This window comes from Synchiropus splendidus, chromosome 17 (genome assembly GCF_027744825.2).
Source record: "Synchiropus splendidus isolate RoL2022-P1 chromosome 17, RoL_Sspl_1.0, whole genome shotgun sequence".
Taxonomy (NCBI): domain Eukaryota; kingdom Metazoa; phylum Chordata; class Actinopteri; order Syngnathiformes; family Callionymidae; genus Synchiropus; species Synchiropus splendidus.
In genome coordinates this window covers 9,640,957-9,665,402 of record NC_071350.1, presented here as the reverse complement: position 1 = coordinate 9,665,402, position 24,446 = coordinate 9,640,957, and the positions used below count along the sequence as shown (strand labels likewise).

Sequence of the window (24,446 nt, the reverse complement as noted above, 5' to 3'; positions counted from 1 at the left end):
GGAACCCTGTGAAAAAACAAAAAAAAACACTTTAATTTTCCTCTGAAGGAGATGGACTCCCAGTCTGGATATTCAGTGGCACCGTAGCCCTGAAAACACTGTTTAAAGAGCAGGATTCAATTAGCCAGAGGATGTTAAAATAAACCTGAAAAATTAAACCCTGGCAGCTCACTGGAACATTAAAATATACAGTGTAACCCTGCAGAGCTTCACAGGCTCGGGCCAGAAATGCCTCCACGGATTCACAAATCAATGTCATTCAATAAAGAGGGTGACGGTGTGTTTTTCATTTCCTTATTGATCAGCAGTTTCCACCCTGGCGGAATGAATTGATACGTCTTGATAATAACAGCCGCGATAAAGTCTTTCCACCTGACCTTTGAACTGGGAGAGCTTTCAAGTGGGACACTGCGTGACCCGGCACCGCTAAAAGCTTGAGTCTTAAAAACATCCGTCCCTTTTGTTCAGATTCGATAATTCATCAGCTGTAATGCACCAATTCTCACAGGGGAGATTAACGTGCCGCTATATAATGGGAGTATATTGCGATGTAAAATATTAATTCAATCATGCTTCCATGCGTTCTTCACGTTGGTATTGCGGTAATGCGCAATATATCCAGCAGGGGGAGCAGAGTCATGACAATGACAAAGAAGTACTGATAATGTACTGCATGCACAAAAGAGTAAAACAGAGGTCTGTGAGGCTGTTACAGTTCATTGCAACTGGAGGACGGAGAATTTCTGCCATTGTTACGTCTTCTTCGTCTCTCACCAGAGCTACATATCAGGTAGTAACAGCAACACTGCCCCCCATGGTTTCCATGGTACTGCTCTGTTTGGCTCTTGTCTTGGAAACGTGCAGAAATACGGACGAAATGAACACAACGATGAAATGTTTGTATCCAGATCCATATGTAACATGGGCCAAAATGCTACCCCTTGCTTCCAGCTTTTGAGCTGTCCAATGACAATATGCATCCAGCTCACACACAGGGTTTCACACTAGTCATTCACACCTGATTTTACCCGTGTTTTTAGCGACTCATCATATTTCCATTATGACGTTTATGTTTTAAGCAATTCCCAATCGCTTCTTTCTCATTTTCAGTGAGTGCTGTGGTGGTTTAAAATACTTCATTTGGTCTTTTTCCACTGTATTCATGGTTATCAATGGTGTCAAGGTTAAAGTTGTGCTACTTCCTGAGTCCATTTTCTGCTCATTTTTTTCTTATATTACTTCAGAATCAGCTCAAATTAAGAGTGTTTTTGGCAAACGTCTCTATGATTCATGTAAAATAAAACACCATGTCCTCCTTAAGTGCTGCCACAGTAACGTCTGGTTTTGGATTGTGCCGCCAGAGAACCCTGAGATCAGACTTTCTGGGGTGGTTAACGGCACTTTCGCCTCCACACAAACTCAAGTGTCGCACTCACAAACATGGAATTGAAAAGCATTCAGACTGATGCTGCTGCTTTTCAAGATGGGACGAGATCCGTGTGTCAGGTGTGTTGTTGAATGGTGCGTTCCACTTGTGCTCAGCAAATTCAATCAGAGCTATTCACTGTCACTTCAAAATGAAATTGGACATGTTGGTTTCATTTATCGATGTAGCTGTTTCTCAATACACATTTCAAAGAGAATCTGAATTCAGAACAGGCAGCAGGAGTGGAAGACCAGTGTCACGGGACATGAAACATCTAGATCCTGCTTCATCATGCACCACTCACTTCCATTGTCCTCGGAATCTCTGCCAGTGGGACGTCCATTGGACAGGGCAGCATGTCCGTTGGCAGCTAACCGAGGGCACGTCTTGGTTGGCAGCGAGACAGGCCTGACTCAAGGTGCATTCACATGCGGCACAACCTCAGCCCTGACCTTGAGCCCAGGTCTCCTTTGATACAGTGGCCCCTGGACCAGACTTTGAACATGCCTGGCAAAGCATATCCCGTCTGTTGCGTCAGTCGACCTTCACTTGGAGTCAGCACCCCACCAACAACCTGCCCTTTTTATTTCATTTTGCAGTCCAGATTGGAGAGAACCCTGTATGAACCTGTCGCACCCGCTGGCCTTCACTCTCTTGGACATTATTCAAATTCACATATTAAAATGCGCTGCAGCGGTCCGGACCTGATAAAGCATGGATGACCTTTCCGAAGACGGCGGGGACGGGAGAGACATTCCTCGGCCGTCTGGTTTAACACATGGAGTGAAGTCACCCGAGCGCAGCCGTCAAACCTGCCTGAGATGTGTAGGAATAGTCTACAATGATGGAAGTAGACTTCAGTAATGTGAAGGAAATATATTCATATTGTAATTTTACGTTTTGACTTGGTCTTTGCACTTCGCCAGTGTGAAAGGAAGGAGGTCTTGTGATCTCATACATTTTTATTGTTTTAGTGTTTAGTTTCCAACCATCGCAGAATTTAATTTTGACTCCTTCAAGTTTCCCACTTTGTGGTTTCCACGCAGCGATGGATGCGGCGGCGGCGGCGGCGCAGCTGCCTGTGGCGCAGGAAAGGGCAGCCAAATGTGTGCGGCAGGCAAGATGCCACAACATGTTAGCATGCTGTGTAACCTTGTCATGTTTGCTGAGGAGAAGCCAAACAGGAAATGATTGGGACTAAACCCCTGGATCTTTAAAGGGGCGCCTTTTCACTGGCGCAGAGAAATTCCAAGCCATTCTTCTCACTGCACAGATGATGGACAGCAGTGAGCAGGAGGAAGCGCATGTGCCACTAGTGATGACCTCAGCTGGAATCCATCTGAAGGCGTCAGCAGTCAGCAGAGGTCTCCAGAGACTGGCTCGCAATAACGTTGATGAGGTATTAGTTTGGTGACTGTCTGCAACTGAAGAGCCTGACAAAAACATGGCTCTGCAGCAGCCATTGAGAGTCACAAGACTGAAAAGTGTCATGGTATTCTTGCATATATTTCCACTTAAAAGGAGAAGATATGTCATTTAATGAGAGCATTTGACGTAACTTGCTGTTTGCAAAAGACATTTCAAAGTAGATTTTCAGATACCATTTGTTCACTCCCAATTTGCTTTGAACTCTGAATGGTAGCTCCATCTAGAGGCAAGTCTCAAAACTACTGCTATAGAAGAAGTACCAGCAAAGGGCTCATGAGGTTTCATGAAACAGCGTCCTTCATTTCAGAGGCCACTCACTGGTCTTGAAGGCATATAGTGTGGAAGACCTCAAACCATTTCCAAACCAACAGCGCCACCTAGTGAGTTCTGAAAACACTTTGGTGAATCACCCCATCGCTAGAAAAACCTTAACACACCTAAGGAAGGTTTAAAATTGCAAGATTGACATGTGTCACGGCTTCAACAGGCGATGCAGGCAGAAAACAAGCTTTTATAAAGATTTATTTAAAAATGTGACATGAAGAAACGTCAATGTAACACAGGGAATGCTTTCTTTCACTAAAAGGCCTCAGTGATGCACAAAAATTGCTTCAAACTCAGGAGGGAACAATGACTCAGGATGAATTTCCGACAGAAATACAGCAGACATTGTGAGCAGGGAAGACGGCGTCTGCCGTCCTTCTTAATTTAGGGGGGGCCAAAGGCAATTTTCCACCTGACAGAATCATGATACTACGAGGTTTCCATTGGAGCTGATTCTGAAACACAAGAGCAGAAAACCCTAAATGAATTTCATATTTGCTGCTTTATGAAAATGAATTGAAATGTTTCAGTCGGTTTGTGGCGCCATCTAGTGTCTAGTCATCCCATACATCTTTCATACAAGGTTGCTTCGTACTGTTGAGCAAAGGAACAATTTGCCAAAGTACTACTTTCAAATACACCTGGTGAGAAAGAGCTGCAGGGGAAACTCACGTGTTTCATTGAAGAGGAAAGAATCCTGATACTCCTTCATGTACTGAGAGGACCGGGCCTCATCCAGGAACAGAGAGTAAACCCGTTTAATGTCCTCCACCTGAACCTCCGTTCCCTGAGACACGCAGAAACAAGTGAGCAGGGGATTCCAAGTGATGAACGCGAGGGGGCTTCATCTAGCTACCTTGCGTTTACGACACACCAGGCCTGCAGTGCTGATGAGCTGGATGGAGTAGCGCAGCGAAGTCTCCATGCCGATCCGGGTCAGAACAGTGTGAGCCTCCTCGCTCAGCTCCACGTCCTCCTCCTCACAACTTAAGTGGGACACTCAGATTAACACCGCTGTTTGAAATGCAGGGACCACCAGTGGTTGGTGCTGATGCACACGCTCACCGGATCTTGAGGATCTGCTTCATTTCTTTTTCAGTGTACGGCGATGTGGCGATGATGAGCAGCCGGTCCAGCAGGTCGATGGGGATGCCGTGTGGGCTCTGGTAGTTAGTGCCACGGATACTGGAAGAAAAGGTCACAACATCTAAGCTTCATGCGCTCTATAAACTCATCAAAATGAAGAGGAGATATTTACCGAGTGATGCCTCTGTTGGTGGCCATGATGAGGACAGGAGACAGGTCACTCTCCAGCGCTCGATTCAGGTAGGAGAAGCACTCGATGTCCAGCATGTGGACCTCATCGATGAACAACACCTGGGAGCCCCACAAGCCAGTGAGCCACACCACCACAAACCAACACACGACTCTGATCTCACCCCTGGTATGATCTCAGCCTTGCCTTCCTCCCTCCACTCGCAAACTTTGGCGTTGATCTGCTCGCGGACCTCCGACTTGATCTCCCCCGTGTCCCCAGAGAAGAGCGCCAGGAACCCCTGTGTGCGACTGTTGATGACATCAATCTCATGGAGGGACACGGTGTGAACCACTTCCTTCCTCTTCTGCAGCTCCCCCTCGGGACACTGGACGAACTGCGTCTGCAAAACAACAGCAGGGTTAAGAAACGTTTTCTGCACACATGATGAATATTGCGTGGTGTTGTTCTGGAGGGTACCTGAGCTCCCATGGCGTCGTAGTCCCTCGCTCTGGTGAAGGAGCGGCCCATCTTGCTGATCTTGCCGGTGGCTTTGTCAATAGTTATCACATCACTAGAATGAAAAAAGACATTGTGAGCCCACTTCCTGTCAGGTTTATGTGTTGCAATAAAAACCATAAAGATCAAGTTACCCTGCTTGAACTTTCTCTTTCGTGAGGCTCTCGATCATCTTGTTGCCCAGGTCGTATATTGTCTCCATCTCAGTGGTCTTCAGGGTCAGTTTGCCGACTTTAGCACCCTAAAGCCCCAAACCATTAGTTGAGAAAACGCGCTCCACAGATGCCACTGAGAACCTACCGTTCCAGTCGCTGGTCTGTCGATCTGGATTTCCACCACTTCTCCCTCGATAATCTCAGTCTCCTCCCTGTAGGAAAAAAAAACATCCAAGATAAGTTGACTCAAACACAGTCACATGTTGTGTGTCTGCCTACTCACTTGATCCTCACTCCGATGGCTTTTCTGAAAGCCTGGCTCAGTGCCTCGGTCTTGCTCATCTCTAGAGAGAAGATCTCGCTCCCGGCCAGCGCTGTGAAGGGAGTGTCAGGGCCCAGAGACTGAGCGATGCCTGCAAGCATAAACATAAATCTGCGCTCAAACACACCGCCATTTCAATGCAACGGAACAAGGGGGGTTTCTTTCACAGAAGCCAGGATGAATATTTCAACAATCTCCACTGCGACTCACCCATAGCAATAGCAGTCTTCCCGGTGCCAGGCTGGCCAGCGATTAGCACAGCCCTGCCAGCGATGAGGCCATCTTTGATCATCTCCAAAATGACCCCCGCAGCCCGACGGGACGCCAGCTGGCCCACCATCCCCTGGGAGACCTGTGCAAAAACAGCCCGAGTAAGAATTCACTTCCATTTCATAAGTAGGTCGCCGAGCCAAAGTTGATCATTTAAATAAAAAAAAAAAAACAATTTTTAAATGACAATACCGGTCTTGGCTCCAAAGCATCATCCAAGCCCAGGCCACGGATGTGAGAGTGAGCACCTGGGGAGAAAAAAAACTTCACTTATCATATCACATGTATCGTCGGTTATTGCATAATAATGAATAAATATCACTTAGTTTAGTTACAGGGAGGCAACTGGACTTTAGGTTTACTCTTGAAAATGTCAGTGAATGTACTGTCGTTTCTGGGAACAATAATCTGCCTTTTGCTTTCACATTACATAGTGCATTCAAATATTGTACTGCGAACATATGTCTGTACTACTAATATATATACTACAAAAAACTGCAAATCCCATTTAGAAAAAGTCCAAATCTGAACCTAATCCAGTTGCTCCAATTGAATCTCTTTTGACTAGAAAGCAAATTTATGTGAACATCGATTGTAGGAATAATATCAAGATTGTATGACGCAGAAGTTAATTTATTAAGTATCCTCACCAATTCTCTCGATGCGTGTGATGTCACGAACCTCTGGAACCTTTGTCGTCGCCATCTGTGGAGATCACAACATTTAGTCTCCTTTGACTAATATCTGACCACAAAATCCTGTCTTGGATAACTGGTGTAACAGTGAGTTAATCCACTCATAGACAAGCCACAGAAAAATGGCCATGTTTTCTCGCCCACAGTAATTACTATATTTTTAATAAGCATTTGCTTTTTGAGTTTGCTTATTGCCCATTTGATGATTCATAAATGATACGATCATAGCTCAACATTTATATAGACATTTCAGACGGGAAGCATTGATAAACGTAATAGACAAGATTAAACGAAGCAATTTGAAGTAATAGAAGCAATGTCCGATGAACATAATATGTGAAACAGCAACCAATGCGTTATAAAATGTTTATTTCATTTTCTTCAAAGGAGGCCCTGTACTTTTTTGTTTCCGCTTTCCGTTTGTTAGTGACAAACCGTGTATTGTTGTTTTTTTTTACAGAAGTATAAAGGCTTAAACGCTCAAAAAAGATTGAACATATTCATTTCAAGGATATTATCTTTTTTAAATTGATATTTGTGGCACTATCTGCCTGCAGTTTTGTTTTCTAGAAACGAGAGTAGCCGTTGTCATAGAGACCGTTGTATGGAAAACCAACACAAGACGACGAGAGCCAAGTCGTATTTAGCCATTTTGAAAAAAGATAACAAAGTAGCAATGGCAACAGCCTTTAAAAGCTATAGGACACGTTTCATTACAAATTAACTATAAAAAGTCAGAAAAGACCGAACAAAACACACCGTAAACATGAGCCCATGTTGTTTTAGCACGCTAGCCCCGGTTAGCCTCATTCAATTACATTGTTTTGGTGTGGTTTAAAATCAAGAAAAGACGGCTATATGTAATTTCGTGTTATAGACTCAAGCTAGAAGGCAACTGTTGTTGAATATTTCATAAACTATCGGAGTAATGTTTGAGTTCACTCACCTCTGCAGCCACACTCCAGAAAATGTGAGAAAGCGCCGCTTCTTTCGCTGTGTGCTTGGCAAATATGTCCGACGAGAAACGTGGATGTATATATTTTTTTGGTTCCTACTATGACTTTTCTTTTGTATTGTTTTGTGTTTGGATTAAGCTTAGCTGTTTAAAAATCTTAACTGCCGTGTTCTGAACTATTTTTACAGACAAGATAGATTGGTTTACAAATCAGAAAAAAAGTTGAAAGAAAACGACTTTTTCGTGGCCATTTAAATAGCACGCAAGTCTCCAGTAGATGTCGCACTTAAACACATTTTGAAAGGGTTAAAGTGTCGTTATCGGACTTGTCGGGAAAATGTACCATTTTTGCAGTATGATGGTTAAATCAGCCACAGCCAACAATTTTTTTTTGTGACACCAGCGACACAGTATGAAGAAGTAATCCAACAATGCTCACCAAGGTCTCAGGAAAAATTCTGGGATGGTCTGAATAATGAAACATTATGTTTAAACTTAAAATATATGAAGCTTGTTTCCCCAGCAGCAAGATTCAGAGGCACAGTTTTGAACCCCAACATAGTAGGTCTCATACTGTGGCTCTCCATAATCTTACAGACTCCAGAGAACTTTTTAATATCCGCTCTTGAAAGCTGCCCTTCAGGTCACAGCTGGTCTCCAGCAGACAGTTTCATGTTCTCACTCTAGCAGTGATCATCCATGTACAGTGTTAGTGGTCAGTGCTCATGTATTACCATTGGCAGTTGATTAAATAGAAGGATGCAAATTTCTTGAAATCAAGTTTTAGTCACAAAATCGTAGCTGGTTCACAGTCACTCTGAGGTTGATACAAAACCCTTCTGTAATGGCAGGCTTTGCAACACAATGAAACATAAGTCAATTCCAGCTCAAAATCTGTCTGCGAATGAAGCTTTGTCAGAAACATTTCCTCACAGTTTGAAAATGAAAAACATCTAAAGAGGAGAATGAGAAAAGGAGGCCTCTTAGTTTTGAGAAGGTGGAAGTGTGTTTGTTGACTATGTCCAATAAAGCAGGATCTCAATAACATGACCTAAGCTTGTAGCAGTTGGACAGGAAAATAAAAGAAAAAGTGAACTTTTTTTTCTTAGAGGTTCTCACCTGTCAGTGAAATAATATCCCAAACCAAATATCTGGAGGAATGAATGTTTATATGTTGACTAAAAGACTCCCGTTTTTAATCAAACACACCACCATTCAAGGGACTTCATAGTAGCTACACAAGTCACTGAATGAGGCAGTAAGTCACGCGTGAGGAGGCAAACCAAAGACACACACGGTGCTATTAAAGGCATGACTGCGCCATATAGAAAGGAAGCAAAGACAAGAATTAGATGCAACAAAGTCATAGCAAGACAAAAACCAAACTGAAGGCTTAGGTGTTGAATCACATACACACGTGATTTCATAAACAATACATACAAACACACTCACTGGACTAGAAATTTACTTCAAATATATATATATATTTTTTTTTTTTGCAAAGAGGAAATCAACATTATTTGGATAAGAATCAGAAGTAAATAGCACAAACATTTTATTTAGGTATTAGATGCCTTGTTATTTAAAGGTTTCTAATACTTTTCAAGCAACCAATATACATATTTTTACAGCTTTTATTTCCTCATACACAAACCTAAATTGGTTGTTGTAGCGGTTATTTTAATGACCGATGTTTTGTGTAGATATATAGATTTGATTATGCGAATGCTATTTGTAATGCTAACACAAAGAGTAAGATTTGCCGTTTAACAAGTCAGACCTGTGTCCTTATATATCTATGTTCATCTTAATTCAGAGTTAAAAAACACGACACCACAATTTGTAAATGATAGAAAACTTTATTGATAAAAACCTTCATACAGTACAATCACGTATGTAATCTTCATAATCTTTAAATCCTTGCATAAAATCGCTTTATTTTGCTCATCAAACATTGATTTGTAGAACAGGTCATATAAAAAGGAACCTTGGCGATCGAAACAGAAATCAGCGTATTATTTCCTTCATCGATTACTGGCAGCAACTCAGAGCTGAATGAGGGTGATGGCTGATTCGTACCAAACCCAGAAGCCGGGATAGACGGGTTCAGTGAAAGAGGCCTTGAAGCGGTGGATGAGAGACATCCCTTCTCCCACGGCATAGAAAGAGAGAGTCCCCCCGGCGTGATCCAGGAAGACCCCGATTCGAGAGGAGTAGGGGGCATTTATCTCCATCTGGTCTTTGTTGTGGCGAGCGGAGTAGCTTGAGTCGGAGCAGAAGAGACTCCAGGATTTTCGGTTGTATCCGATGCGGCAGCTGTCTCCGTACCCAGTCCTCTTGAGGTTCTTGTAGGTGACGCCGATGGCTGCGCCCTCCCCGCTCCAGTCCACCTCCCAGTAGTAGGCACCACCAGAGAGATTCTCCATGCAGAGAACCTGGGGCAGGGAGTCGAACCTGGCGCTGCTATCAGGGTACGATTGGGGGTCTTTCTTTAGAGCGGCTTTCCTGTTCCCCCGGGACAAGTACAGTTGTCTATAGGCAGTGTTTGGGTCCAGAGTCAGCTGACACGCATCTGGAAACACGACAAACATATGAGTATCCAGAAGCACCATCATGTTATGATGAGCAGAACCGTTCACCAAGACACCAGCAGAATTTCATCTCAACCCTGGTGGTTGTAATGATTTGGAGGGAAAGCAGAAGCTCCTCTGGCTGCACACATGAAAATCAGAGTCACCTCAGGAGTGTTAAGTTGATCACCTGTGGGCTGTGTACCTCCGTTTCTGCAGGTCACAGTTGGTGAGACACTCGACGAGGCCGACTAGATCTGTCCGACCTAGCATCTGGAATACCAGAGGTATCGACACCGCTCGTGAGTTTGAGCCCAAACAGACCGACACGTCATGTAAAATAGTTGCTGACGCTGCACAAAAAAACCCTCTCACCAGGCTCAGCAAAGGTTCACTGGTTTTGCCATAGCTGGTGTAGCTAATTACTGACTAAGCTTGAGTCTCACTTTCACAGTTGGTGAACCTTCATTTTTACCTTCTTGTTGTATTGTTTAATTGCTAACTTTCATTTTAAATCAAAAACATTTTGATGGGATGCTTCCTTTTAACCTCCATACAATCACTCAAAGACTGTGTTTTCACTCTTAAATCCATGTTCAAATGTTACTGAACGTCAAGAGTTTGACTTCTATGAAAAATAAAAATAAAAATAAAAATAAAAATAAAAATAAAAATAAAAATAAAAATAAAAATAAAAATAAAAATAAAAATAAAAATGGATCTGAGCGTCAATTGTCATCAGTTTCTGCCATTTGGGACATGACTTAAACTCTTTCTTTCTTTCTTTCTCTTCGTACGCCGCAGTCATGAGAACTCAAGCAAATACAATGAAAGGAAATTGATTTTCTCCTTGAACTGATGATCTAAGAAGTCCACCCAAACTATTCTCTTTTTTCAAAGCACTTGCTCAGACTTAAATTCAATGCAGTCCAATGATATTTAAGTTTCCTTCTGTTTAAGCAGAGCATTTTGATGCTCTTGATCAGTGTCTTTGTATTTATAGGTAGGCGTTGTTAAAGTGTAATTTAGGTGAAGGAAACACCTGAATACTGCAGTATATATATATATATATATATATATATATATATATATATATATATATATATATATATATATATATATATATATGAAGTCTGATTTTGTGGTCAGCCAGAGAAGCTCTTGTAAGACTCATCAACTGAACCTGGCAGGAAGCATTGCTCAACAGCAAGAAACACAATGAGAGAAGCCGGGACTCACATCTCAGGAAATCGTCCCGGTGCTGCGGCTCCAGGACTTGCATCGGCTTATACATGGGGGCTTCATCGCCTGCTGAAGAAAGGCAAAGTCGAAGGGTTTATTTCTTTCATTTCGTGGAGACTTTTTCTGATTTTACCAAACCTCCTCTTAAACATTTGCCTGTGCTTAGGGTCCATAATGAAAGTAAACATTAACGTCAGTGGCTACTGAGTGACCTCAGGTTACCCTCTGAGGACATCGCACTGGAAACGTGAAACTGTCAATCGCTCTGACCCGCCCTGGTCAAATAAGGAGTTCATGCTGCTGCAACATTTTTCTAAAGCTCTGTAACAGTGACAGGCGTTGTATTTAGATCAGGGGTGAGTGACTCAATTTACTACGGTGCTACATCATAAACGTAAAGAGATGATGAGATTGCCTCTATTCTGGGGGAAATCTTAAACATTCAGGGCATTCACGAAGCCAAAAAAATATATATGTTATTGGATATAATTTAAATATACAGATTATTATACAGATTATTTTAAATAGAAATCATAAAGGGACTATTGACAAAATGTGTAAACATAATATAAAAGCACTTTATTTTAGGAAGAGGAAAAAAAGAGAAATTAGAACAAAGGAAAATGAGCTTTTAAACTTTAAAAAGTCATATTTAGAGTGGAACTAGTATGAATAATGAGGAAGACTAAATCCCATTGTTTGTCAGTTGGAACATTTCCACATCACAAGTGTTTTATAGTTTCACTCTGGCCTTGAGAGGGCCGAAAAATACAATCAAAAGGCTACAAAAGGCCCCCGGCCTTACTTTGTCTGCACCGTTTCTGATAAATCCTCAAGAGCTTCTGTTGTATTTTCATGTCAGCCAAGAAATAAAGCACTGGAAATGCAACTCACCTTTCATTGAACGTTTCTTTTTGGAGTCCTCCAGTTCACAGAAGGACATTTTGTTGACTGTTTAAAAAAGAGAATGAATGAAAACACTTGCTAAGTCGTGAAGTTACAGTATACTTGTGAGTGTTTGCTCACTTGACTTGGCCACCTTCGCCAGTTCATCATTGGCCAATTCGTTCAAATGCTGCTTCATCTCGGAGACGGTTTTGCTCGCTTGGCCGAAGGAGAAATAACGGTTGACGGCAACGTTGGGCAGCTCCTCCGCTTCAGTCTGTGCGATCAGCACGTGGTAGCTCTGGCGTTGAGAGGGGTCTGGGGTTAGAAGACATCCATCTGTGCGGTGATGGTGTCGCGCCACAAACACTCACCTGGATGAAGTGAATGTGGTCCTCGGTGCGGGACAGCTGGGTGATCTCATCGTCTCTCCTCTTCAGGTCGGCGATCTCGTGGCTCAGACGCTCCATGTGGCTTTCGGCGTTGTTGAGCGCCGCCCTCTTGTTGGACGTGACCAGCTTGGCCATCTCCTGCTGCATCCTCTCGATGGACCGCATCATATCTCCGAACATCTTCTCGCATTCCTGCATGGTCCTCTGTGCTGACGTCTGACAAAACACAGTCAGCGGGTGTGAGACTGGTTCTACAAGTGTTACCACACAACCAAGGAATGTTGTTGGCAGGTGATCTCGATTCATGTGTCGGGCCTAATCCCTGTAGTTTATGATTGAAACAAACCTTCAGCGAGTCCACAGCTTGTTTAAGCTCTTCCATCTGCTTCAGCCGGTTGTGAATCTTCTCCTGGATCTCCGCCTGGGTGGCTCCCAGTCTTTGCTACAAGGAAGACAAATATTGCGTTGACGTCTTAACAGGATTAATTTGGGTTAATAAGCGTAGCAGGCAACACAATGTTTAAGAAATATCTCTAAGATAGTGTAGAAAGTTTGATACGAATGGTCTTTGTTTAGCCAAAAGTAGCTCAGAAGAGCTTCTCACCTGTTCGTCGGATCGCTCTTGCTCGGCCGACACCATGTCATGACCTTTATGTTCCTTCACCGTGCACAAAACGCAGATGCACATTTGGTCGGTGCGGCAGAAGAGCTCCAGACCCTTCTGATGCTGGGGGCACACCTGCCTGTCCAGGTTGTCAATAACATCCACCAGCTTGTGTCGCTTAAAAGTGGCTGAGGAGTGGGACCGGACATGCTTCTCGCAGTAGGAGGCCAGGCACATCAGGCAGCTCTTGACTGCCTTGTACTTCTTATCGCTGCAGACGTCGCAGGGGACGTCATGCGGTCCCGCCATGTTGTAGTCCGGGGAGGGAGGCGGCGGCGGGTAGGGGTCGGAGTTGCGTTGCAAGGAAGACTGTCGGGATCCTCCGAGGCGCCTCGGCGTGGGCCTCTTGTTGTAGGTGACCCGACACTGTGGGCAGAGGTAGGAACCAGTGTGGTCGGTGTGGTCCCAGTAAGTCTTCAGACAGATGGAGCAGAAGATGTGTCCGCAGGGAATGGACACGGGGTCCCTGAGGTATTCCTTACACAGGTAGCAGTTGTCCAGATCTGAGGCCATGGAGTCTGAGCTTCAACTCAGTGCGGCTGCCAAGACAGTCAGCGACTTGTGACAGCGGAGAGGCAAAGTGATCTCGCAGCTGATGGTGGTGCGAGTTATAAAGAGTAAACAGAGAGAGAGAGGCTAAACTGGTTAAGCCGAAACCAGTAAAACAAAGGCGGGGCAAGGGAAGGACAAAGTAAATTCCTTCATCAATGACAGAATGTCACTGTAGCGATGGAAAACTTGTGGCCAAAAAATGCATCAGACAGTGTAAGAAAGGTATAATATTTTAATATAAATATGAAAAAAAATAAAGGAGTACAATTTTCCACAAAAATTTAGGAAAACATACATTATTATAAGAGTCCATGAGTCTTCTTCGAATTAAAACATTCATTTGTACTTATCTCAAGTTAAATATTATATTTGCCATAAACAGTATCATGCAGTACTCAACAAACTCAATGAACTTTAATTTTAATCAATTTTTTGGATCCAATATTTTTGTTACAACGAAAGGTACCTAAGTGGTGGATTTGTCTGTTATAACATTAAATAATAATGATAATATCATCATGATCATCACAGGAACATGGGTTGAATGGGTTTCAAGTGAGAAGATTTAGAGATTTTTTCTGGTGCCATATGCACAGATTCATTTCAGTTTTCTTGACACTACATTCAATGGCAGATTGAGCACCAGATTGTTGAACTTCCAGCCTTTTCAGGCTGTTTTCAACCTTCAACTTGTTTCTTCTGCTGCTACATTTTAACTGTGACGTCCTGCACTTTTTCCCTCACTACGAAGAAAGTAAAAGTCAGCAGCGCAGACAGGAATGATGCCCCAAACCATGATACTCCTTCCCGTATGAGTAGGGTTTGGAAAATGTGGCCTTTGTTGAACTGAAAAGGCGTTTGTCTTCAGACAAATTGGGCTGACTGAGTGAAATATGAACAGACAACCAAATCTGTTTGATGCAATTCATGGTGCTGTTTGAACAGAACAAATGATCGACAAAGGGCTCTCGTCTTTCACAAGGTTGATAGTTAGACATGTTTCTTGATAGAGAAGTCTTCTCCGTGTCCCTGTCTGATGACAGAGCTCCACTCTGTGGACTGAGACAGCAGCTGAGGAAATGGATCTCAATGCAAGTTCCTGAGATCTTATCCTTTCAGTCACGACTCAGCACTTTAGATCAGGAAACTGATCTGAAAACAGAGTTGACTTTTTATTTTTAACAGACAAAACACTGTAATAAAGTGAAACACACACACTCTTTAGTACTTTACTTCTCATTTTGTTCACTTGAGGTCACAAATACAATGATCCACTACAGCCACCGCCGGATGAAAGACTGAAGCCATGATGGCTTTAGACAAAACAGCTGTTTTAGGACCTGTAGATTGTACCGTAGCATTTTAATGTATTTATTCATATTTACTTTATTTATTTTAATGCTACTTGTGTTTTTTATTTGATTAATATAAATCATTTAAATTAACTTCAGCAGGACTTTTTGGGATGTTAATTGTCCTTTACAATATTTTTATACTTAGATATGAAAAAATATTTAAATTAAAAACCCATTCAGAAATGCATTTTTTATATATAATTTTACAGAGATTGTTTTTTTTTAAATCATCATCTTTTCTTAATGTTTACCTCAAATGTTTATAGATCAATTTTGAAAGTATTTACATTAACTCGTAATTACAATTATTATTCCTTTTTATTAGCATGTCCTCGCCTTTTTACCCTGTCATGACTTTATTAAAATATAACTTTATATAGCTTTTTTAACTTCCTTCCCATTAAGAAAATCATTCTTAAATTATCCTCTGTTCTTTATAAAAAAAATATTTATGAATTTATTTTGAATGTTACACAAAAGCACCTTGTGCCTTTGTTTTCATGTAAGTAGTGCGCCAGCCCCTCCCAACAGTTCAAGGACATAATATTCTTTTTTCAGAGCTTAAAGTGCCCAACCCTGGCATAAGCTTGTCTATTGGCTGCACCTTTCATGGGTCTCTTTGCCATTGCAGGTAGAAACCACTTCATTTGTTGAATTCTAAAAGCTCATGTTGAGTTGAGTTTCAACTGCAGGTTTTTATGAAAACTTCCTTCCACCAGAACTTGGCCACGGCACAACCAGTGACTGATGTCTCTGTAATGTTGCACATCATTTAGAGAGAAACATAGTCGTATTACTTGTATTTGCTTCCCATAAATCGATTCCCCAAAAGCCAGAGCAGCACTTCAAAGAGGCATCCGTGAAACTGTAGCTGACCACAAGTGCACTTCAATTCTCTATTTCTCTAATCGTTGAGTGCGACAGAATCAAAAGAGACACACTGCGACCCTTCGGGCTCCTGGTGACTTCCACTTGGACGACAATAGAAACTGACCTCACAGTGCACACCTTTTTTTTTTGTCTGTAAAAGATCAACAGGTGATGCGTTGAAGCGTAGAGCTGCAGGATAATGGGGCTCTTGTTTGGGGGAGTTTCACTTGGTGGGAGAAACAAGTGACATTTCAACTCCCCTCACCTGTAACTTGTAAATCATCAACTGGTTATCGATGCGTTTTAGAGTCCAGCGTTATTGTTGGACTAACAATGGAAAAGTCACAAAACTCCAGCTGACTCCAACGCTAAAAATATGGCCAGAATATTGAATGAATTTTACAACTGCCTGTGCATACTACAGCGGACACGCCCCCCGACACACAGAGTTTCAGGGTTGTTGAAATGGAGATAGGAATGCAACTACACTTGATAGCCCAGATAACAGGAGGGCCGAGAAAGCATGCCTGAAAGATTCTATTGTGTTGGAGCCAAGATGGCCGAGCCAAGCGCTCCAGATGCAGCGGCTGTCACTACGCCACACGTCGAAAAAAATTTCTTTTGTCGCAGATTAAATCAGGTTTGGAATGGAGCACAAATGCGAGTATCACTCTTGTAAATGTTTCCAGTAAAAATCAATCATTATCTTTTATTTTCAATGCCATAATATTTCATTTACGCCCTTAGATTTCACTCCACTGTAGTGCGAAGGTTGGGTTTGTTTGAGCTCATTTTATTCAATACAATACTGGCCTTTTGACATTCACTTATATGACGTTACCATACAGTTATATTCATTTTTAACATGCCACTGGACTTTGCAACTGTAACTATAGAAGGAGGAAAATATATGGGGAAGATCGTACAAGGTCCTGTGAGAGTTCGCTTGTTGACTGACTGACTGAGACTGAAGCAACTCCTGTCTGCAACATTATAGTATTGTCGTAAGGCACATGACAAGCACATCACAGTCACGTGACTTTGCTCGCTTCCACCTACGTCACTAAATTGTCAACAACTTTCCCTCTCTCAATTCCCTCGACACAATTTTGGGTTACAATTTCATTTATTTTGCTGATGAAATGGTTTATGAGGGAGATAAATCTGGGATCAAATACCTGCAGGTGACTGAAGGTCCAAGTTGGTTGTATGACGTGTTTAGTTCCAGCAGTTTGTATTTGTGCCTGCCACTTTGCATCAGCTGACCCTGACCAGGACAAAGTCTGGACCTAGAGGCATAAACTGGGAACCATACAGCAATAAAAATGTTGACATAGAAAATGTGCAAGAAAGATGCAATGATTTTTTTTTTTGTACTATCTATTGGTTTTATTCTTTATTATTTATGTGTCATATTCTCATGGGTGGTGTTTTCTTCCAGTGAATCGCCAGTTTTATTTTTGAAATTGCACAAATCTTACTCCTCCAGTTCATATTTCAGTTTAAAAAATATTATTGCATGATACAAACATTTAATTTTAATATCATTTTATCAGTCTGAAAAGAACTATATTCCTTATTTGGAGTAAAAACTATTGGGTAATGGACCAACTCGTGTGCAGTTTTATCAGAAGCCAATCCAAAGTTTCCCCAAAATTCTGCGATATTTATTATTTCTAGCTGGTTTTTTTTTGTCACGCCCACTTTGAGAGAACCATCCCTCTTTCCTGTTATGTAATCTTCCTGCACATACCCCCCCCTCAATTTATCTTAATTCAAGTTGACCTCAGTCCTTGAGCATGAACTCCTGAAGAGTTTCGTTGCTGTTACAAGTAGCTCCAACAATCTTGCGTCAATCACAGAGAGGCAAAACAGCAGTGTTTATCAGCTGAATCCAAAGTTGAGCCTTCACACGCAGGTGGTTAATCTATAAGCATGGGAGCCTCCTAATACTGAGGAAAGGAAGGACGGCCAGCTTATCAGAGACATGACCAAATATGGAGCGGCGAAACTACCTTGTGGATAGAGGAATCCAAGATAAGCTCCTGTGAAGTCTCTCTAGCTTCACACTAAATGTCGGGAATTTGCACTGAAACATTGGACAGGAAACCAGCAGAGCCTGGCCCACGGAGGGCGATGATGTCAGCAGAAAAAAGGCACAACGGGAAGCAGCCGAGCCTTCGCGCTGAAAAATGTAAAACATTTACACACCTGTGCTGAACTGGAATGTTCCGTGTGCACGTGTGTCTACATTCAAATGGCGTTTCCGCTAAACAAACAGATTCCATCTCCCTCACACTGTTACAATTTGACCCGTCAAGGTGACGGGACCGGTCCGACCAGTTACAGTGTAAATACTACAACCTTGCACATCCCAGGCAAACACAGTCGATCCTCAAAAGTCTCCGTTCCTGACGGATAAAAGGAGTCGGAAAGTTGGAAAATTTCCTGTAACTCTGCTTGAGCTCTCTGTGTCTGTTTGTTTATTGGGTGGTCCCTCGAATTCCGTCGGTACCTAAGGCTGAAGCTGTGTTTGTTGGACCGCAACCGGTTTAAGACAATGGCGATTCTGTCCTGTAACAATAGGTGGAAATGCAGCTGTGGCCAAGTGCGCGCACTTCATCCACAGATGAGCCTCGTGAGGAAATTTCAGAGAGAAGGGAAGCAGTGAGGAAAATGGAAGCCCTTTCAGGCACATTTCATGTCACTTTTTATGTCGGTAATATTTCATTCAATTCTCTCATGCTCCGTTTCCTGTCGGAGAGCTCTCTCCCTCCTTCCTTGCCCAACCTGCTTATCTGAACTGGGCAGGGCTCCACAGACTCTCAGCGCAGGGGGAGGGCCTTGCCTGCTTTCAATCAATAACCTCTGGAATTCAGAAATACAAGTAGGTCCGGTCTCTGGCAGGCTGCTCCAGACTCTTGAGGGCGGGCTTCCAGGCAGCCTCGGCGGAATCTCTCGCTGCTGCTGGCATTCACTCTCACAGACTTCCACGGTGCTGACTCCTCCGAGTGTGGGTCACAATGGCCGATCACACCTCTCAAGACTACTTCAGCTGTACCTTATGTCACAGCCTCCTGCGGGATCCCGTGGCTATTCCTTGCGGCCACAGTTTCTGCATGGACTGCATAAGCGGCTACTGGAACGAGGCGGACTACACTGGGATTTACATTTGCCCCCAATGCAAGATCACGTTCACACAGAGGCCAGTGCTGCGGCCCAATGCCACCTTGAGCATGGTGGCGGAGAAGATCAAGAAGAGCGGGCTCAACCTCAACGTCAGCCCTTCTCAGGTGAACAATTACGCCGGATCCAGCGACATCGCCTGTGACTTCTGCTCCGGGAAGAAACTCAAAGCCCTCAAGTCCTGTCTGAACTGTCTGGCGTCCTACTGCGAGAAGCACCTGAAGCCGCACTATGAATCAGCCACCTTCAAAAGACACAAGCTGACGGATCCCCTGGAAAACATGGACAGGAAGATCTGCCCTCAGCACCAGAAATCTCTGGAGCTCTTCTGCCGGACGGACCAGATGTGTATCTGTGCCATCTGTACGGTCAGTGAACACCGGGGCCATGACATCGTCTCTGCCGAGGCTGAGAGGAGTGAGAAGCAGGTGAGAGAGCTTGAACCGAGCACCTGTTTCTTTTGAATGACCGGCCAGGGTGGGATGTCAGCAGTGGATAACTGTAAATCGGTCAGTGCTTGGGGAGAAGTGTTTCTGCCAACTTCAACTTGTACTTTGACCCATTTCGCCAACGCTATCAGCTACCCGGGCAGACATTCACCGCCAAAACAAATCCGGCTCTCTGATTAGCTATTTAGAGGACAGGGGGAGTGTCTGTGTTATCACCTCCTCTGCTCCACAGAATGTTCCAGCTGTGGGACACAGAAACTGCAGCCCCGCTTCCCTCCTGTGGGAGTGGGGATTGAAACAATATTGGAATTTCAGGGAGTCAAGGCCATCAGACCATGATCTTGAAGAGCTTGACTCACAGGACAAGCACGTTGAACAGATACTGTAACATACGTTCACGTCGCTCAAGTTAAGTCATCAAACATGAGTAATTTGGGAGCGGAGCGTGAGGCTGCTGGAAATGACCCGGGGAAAAATATGCTTGTGAATGGTGTGACTTGGCTCAGATCGGACAAAGGTCAGCTATCCTTTAGAAATTCCCCTTCCTTCCCTTCCTTTTTTCTCAGAGCAAAGAATCAGGCACAGGGGGTTTGGCAAAAAAAAAACCAAAACCCAAAAACGAATTTTCCAAATCTGTCTCTGATCTTCTCCAATATTTTTACTGCACACCACTAAGGCTGAATGACAGTTTGTCAACATTTTTGACCCATGTCTTTTGGGTCTCTTCCTTTACAATCCTCATTCACTTTTGCTCCCTTAGTTTCTAGGTCGTCTGGTTTCTCTCATCCGAAGGTCCGAACCTGAGTTTCACACATCTTACTCCATCTCCCGCTCACTCCCTTCCCCCTCTTATACCCCCCCCTCCGGATTCCCTACATTCCTCAAGCTTATCTTGAAGAATGGGTCGGTGGGCTTGAGAAAGAAAAATAGTGAATTAGAGAAGCCCTCTGTCCTGCCTGTCAGTGCTATGTGCACCTTGAAACATCTTTTTAAAAGTCGGTAAGCGGTACAATCACATTCCTTACGTGGCCAGAATTCCATTGGAGATCACCCCCCTGATCCCCACCTCTCTTTTCTCCCCCCGGAGATGAAAGCTGCCTCTTATTGAGAAGATTCTTTGGGTACATTTTATTAGAGGCACAACATGAGCTTGAGTATTTGAGGAATATTTCTTAAAAAAAAAAGTAAAATAATCTCAGCTACAAACATGGTTGTGGTGCAAGTTTCTCAGAAGTCGGGTATTTCCCTAAAGGCTTTATCAGTGCTAGACACAGACTCGGGAAAGGTGAAACCCTTCCTAAAAATCTGCATGTTTGTGTCTGCTAAGGAGTCTCTTTGTTCTCCTTCTGTAGAAACTCCTGGGAATATCGACAGCTGAGATCAAACAAAAAAGCCAGGAGAGGGTAAAGGAGCTGGAGGAGCTCAAGACAGCTGTGGACTCTCTGAAGGTATGACCCTGCAAGAGCGCTTTGGACCCCCATCTGCGGCTTCCCCCCGTTTAAAACCTTGTTCTCTCCATCAGAACTCGGCCCAGAGAGCCATGCTGGAGAGCCAGAAGATGTTCGAGGACATGATTCGCTCCATTGAGAGGATGAGGTCGGAGGTGACCAAGCTGATTGGCATCAATGAGAAGGCGGCATTCAACCAAGCAGAGGCTTTGATCGAGCGACTGGAACAAGAGATTGACGAACTGAAGAAGAAGGAGTCCGGACTGAAGCAGCTTTATAGTACAGAGGACCACATCCACTTTTTACAGGTAATGGACCCAAGAAAAAGAAGGTTTGATTGAAAGAGCCTTGAATACCTTGAGAGACTGCTGACATCTCCAGATATCCTTTTTGATCGCTATCAAGTTAAACCTTCAGTAACAGATAAGTGGTTGATAGCAAGTCACCATGTGAGGGTTCATCTCCAAACTGACAGCGAAAGAGATGTGAAGCCGGTGTAAAAGTCCACCATTAAGAAGCACAAAATAGATTGGGGGATGTTGTTTCCACATGTAACTGCCTGACTAACCATGATTTTCTCTCTTGCATGTCAGAACTTCAACTACTTGTGTACCCCAACGGAAGACGCCTTAATCCCCAGGGTCAGCGTCAACCCGGACTTCTCATTCGGTGGGGTCAGGAAAGCCGTTGCTGAGATCAAGGACAGACTGGAGGAGTTTGGAAGAGAAGAGCTGCTCAAGATCTCCAAGTCAGGTCCGTGAGTAGAGTTAATACTCTGATATAAAACAATAAAAAAAAATGCTTAATTCGTCGTGACTGTGTTGTGACCTACAGTGAACGAAGTTCCGGTCTACACTACTGAGAGCAGAACGTTGGAAAGAAGGAGCAGAGGTGAGCTTCCAGATCCCGAGGCATTGAAGGGTTAATGGTTACAGTTTGTTTGCGGAGATAACAGCTGAACATGGGGGGTGGAAGACGCGTCTTGCAACATAATTTCCCGACGTCAAAAACTCTTGTTTGAACGCATAGACTTAGCTCAGCCTTTCCTCCCTTCGAATGCGCACTACTAGTTTACTGATCAAATAAAAGTATGTTTGTCATCTTTATATTTAGCCTCCTTCAACTGTCAGCTTTATTTGGCGTCTGCTGTATTATATACTGCACTTATATTAGACTACTCCTGCACACATTAGGACTGAGCATTGGCTTGCGATACGATACGTATCACGATATAGGAGTGGCGATACGATACATTGCGATATATTGCTATACTGCAAGTTCTGCAATATATTGTAGTAAAAACCATCTATTTAAGGGGGAAAATAATATAATGCAGCACAATATGATGTTTATGAAAGCTTATTGTTATGACGTCAGTCCAGTTAGATTTCAGTTATATTTTGCACTGAATCACTCACAAAGGCAGAGGCATAGCCAAGTGTGACGTATTGATCGAGCCGACATAAAATTGCGTCATTTCAGCAAAAATATTGATACAATATCGCACAGTCTAGTATTACGCTATTTGAGTGTATCGATATTTACCATGACATACATTAGGCATACTTTCTCCAAAAAGGGAAAAAAAGTAGGTCAAGCGGATGCCAAATATTTGCCCCTAGATTTGACGCCTCTTACGGCACACAAATGTGAATTTAGTGAAATGTGAATTACTCCTATCTTCTTCGCAACAAGTTCAGTATACCATCGTTCCTGGTGAATAAAAGGCAAAGCTTGATTTTGAAGAGGAATAAGTCAAGATATGAGAATGACTACTTTATCAATCATATGCAATTATTAAAATACGTTTTGTTGTTTATGACAGTTCTCAGGAAATAACAAATATATTCACATTGGGCTTTGTTCAATGACTTGTCAAAAATAAGACAATGAGCTCAGCAAAATGAACTGATTTAAAAAAAATCTGCGAAGATAAAGCTCCTCAAATTTCTCTGTTAATGATGAGCTCCGCAATTCAAAATGCAAACATGACATTTGTACGTGCCTCTTTGCGAAAACCATCAGTGTATCCATTTGCGCAATGTAAGCATCTCAGGTGTTTTGGAAGAATGTCTCAACATACTTCTCTCACCCTGCAGGCAGAGACTTGGCAATGACCACTGTCGACAACGCGCCTGCACCAGAGCCCAGAACCAGAGCGGACTTCTTAAAATGTAAGTTTGTGGGGGTAAATAAACCTGCTTGGTGAAGGAACCGAGGGTTACACAGTAATGCAAGCTTGAGACTTAAAGGGGGGAAACCTGAATCTATCCGACCCAGGTGATAATGACATGCTCGATGTTGTTTCACCGTAGACTTCTGCCAGTTGAAGTTGGACCCGAGCACGGCCTATAAGGAGCTGTACATTTCTGAGAGCAGCAGAAAGGTCATCCGCACCAGAGAGCTGCAGCCGTACTCAGACAACCCAGAGAGGTTCGACAGCTTCGCCCAGGTTCTGTGCCGGGAAGCCTTGTCGGGAGGTCGCTTCTACTGGGAGATCGAGTGGAACGGCGAGTTCTCCATCGGGGTGGCGTACAAGAGCATCAGCCGGAAGGGCAAAGGCTCGCTGTGTCTGCTGGGCTACAACGATAAATCCTGGAGCCTCCTCTGCTCAGACACGGGCTACTCAGCCTGGCACAACCGAGTGGACAAAGCCGTCAACGGCCCCCACTCCCCGAGGTTAGGAGTGTACTTGGACCACACAGCAGGCGTGCTGGCCTTCTATAGCATCTACAGCAGCACCATGACCCTCCTGCACAGGTTCGAGACCACATTTGTCGAGCCCATCTACCCTGGTTTCGGAGTCGGAACCTCGGTCAAGATATGTAATCCCAAGTGATCCTCAGTACTTCAGATTAAAATTGCCTATATTATTCAGTTGTGCTTATGGAAAATTATATTTTTGCTAGAACCTTGAAACCGTACCAAACCACAGTATGAGTAAAAGTTATATTAGGCAATGTTAAAGTTACTTTTGTGTTTGTACCAAATCTGCATATGTTGAATACTTGATCACAAGAAAATGCTAAAGGTCTCATCCTGTTAATACAAACTGCTGGATAATGTCGCAACACCTTGCCTCAAACTGGAACGAGAATATCACACATAGCTAGGAATATTACGACAACAAGGGTGTGAGCTTTTATGGCGGGTCACACTGTAGCCAGACAGCGACACGCCACAAAGTCGTTGCATAATATTACAACTTATAATGAAGTTGATCACTTCCTTTCAACGCCAATATTGTTTTGTTAACTGATAAATTCAACGTTGTGATATTAACCGGCAGTTAACTGCTGAAACTCACCACTTGAACTAACTTTATTTAATTCTGTGCATGTTTACTTACAACCTATGTTAATGGACCACCTGCATACTTTTTTTTCATAAATGAATTTTTATAATAACAATAATCACTGGAAGTTCTAAATAAAGAGCTAAATACATGGATGTCTGTGATTTTTATGAATGAATATAGTATTGT

At 43.2% G+C, this 24,446-nt stretch overlaps 3 protein-coding genes across 5 annotated transcripts; 1 reads left to right on the top strand and 2 right to left on the bottom strand.

Moving 5' to 3' along the window:
• Positions 1 to 3,366: 3,366 nt before the first annotated feature.
• ruvbl2 (RuvB-like AAA ATPase 2) lies at positions 3,367 to 8,612 on the bottom strand. Of its 2 annotated transcripts, none has more exons than XM_053847333.1 (14): positions 8,469 to 8,612; positions 6,350 to 6,404; positions 5,892 to 5,947; positions 5,640 to 5,781; positions 5,391 to 5,520; positions 5,253 to 5,319; positions 5,087 to 5,193; positions 4,914 to 5,007; positions 4,618 to 4,836; positions 4,437 to 4,555; positions 4,244 to 4,363; positions 4,035 to 4,164; positions 3,851 to 3,965; positions 3,367 to 3,633 (listed from the first exon to the last, which is right to left on the bottom strand). In XM_053847333.1, exons 2-14 carry the CDS (start codon positions 6,402 to 6,404, stop codon positions 3,608 to 3,610), a joined length of 1,380 nt encoding a protein of 459 aa, XP_053703308.1. In that variant the 5' UTR covers positions 8,469 to 8,612; the 3' UTR covers positions 3,367 to 3,607. The 2 variants fall into 2 exon arrangements, with proteins under 2 accessions (XP_053703308.1, XP_053703309.1); XM_053847334.1 differs by having other exon boundaries at positions 7,341 to 8,592.
• A 605-nt stretch (positions 8,613 to 9,217) lies between these two features.
• On the bottom strand, positions 9,218 to 13,697 carry ftr83 (finTRIM family, member 83). 2 transcript variants are annotated; one of them, XM_053847262.1, is made up of 7 exons: positions 13,043 to 13,697; positions 12,785 to 12,880; positions 12,421 to 12,654; positions 12,188 to 12,347; positions 12,056 to 12,112; positions 11,159 to 11,227; positions 9,218 to 9,921 (listed from the first exon to the last, which is right to left on the bottom strand). In XM_053847262.1, the coding sequence occupies exons 1-7, from the start codon at positions 13,613 to 13,615 to the stop codon at positions 9,395 to 9,397; spliced, it is 1,716 nt and encodes a 571-aa protein (XP_053703237.1). In that variant the 5' UTR covers positions 13,616 to 13,697; the 3' UTR covers positions 9,218 to 9,394. The 2 variants fall into 2 exon arrangements, with proteins under 2 accessions (XP_053703237.1, XP_053703239.1); XM_053847264.1 differs by having other exon boundaries at positions 9,219 to 9,921; positions 11,159 to 11,230; positions 13,043 to 13,620.
• Positions 13,698 to 18,750: 5,053 nt separating this feature from the next.
• Positions 18,751 to 24,428, top strand: ftr82 (finTRIM family, member 82). The gene is made up of 7 exons (XM_053847776.1): positions 18,751 to 19,493; positions 20,867 to 20,962; positions 21,037 to 21,270; positions 21,556 to 21,715; positions 21,797 to 21,853; positions 23,062 to 23,136; positions 23,278 to 24,428. The coding sequence occupies exons 1-7, from the start codon at positions 18,903 to 18,905 to the stop codon at positions 23,799 to 23,801; spliced, it is 1,737 nt and encodes a 578-aa protein (XP_053703751.1). The 5' UTR covers positions 18,751 to 18,902; the 3' UTR covers positions 23,802 to 24,428.
• The last annotated feature ends 18 nt before the right edge of the window (positions 24,429 to 24,446 follow it).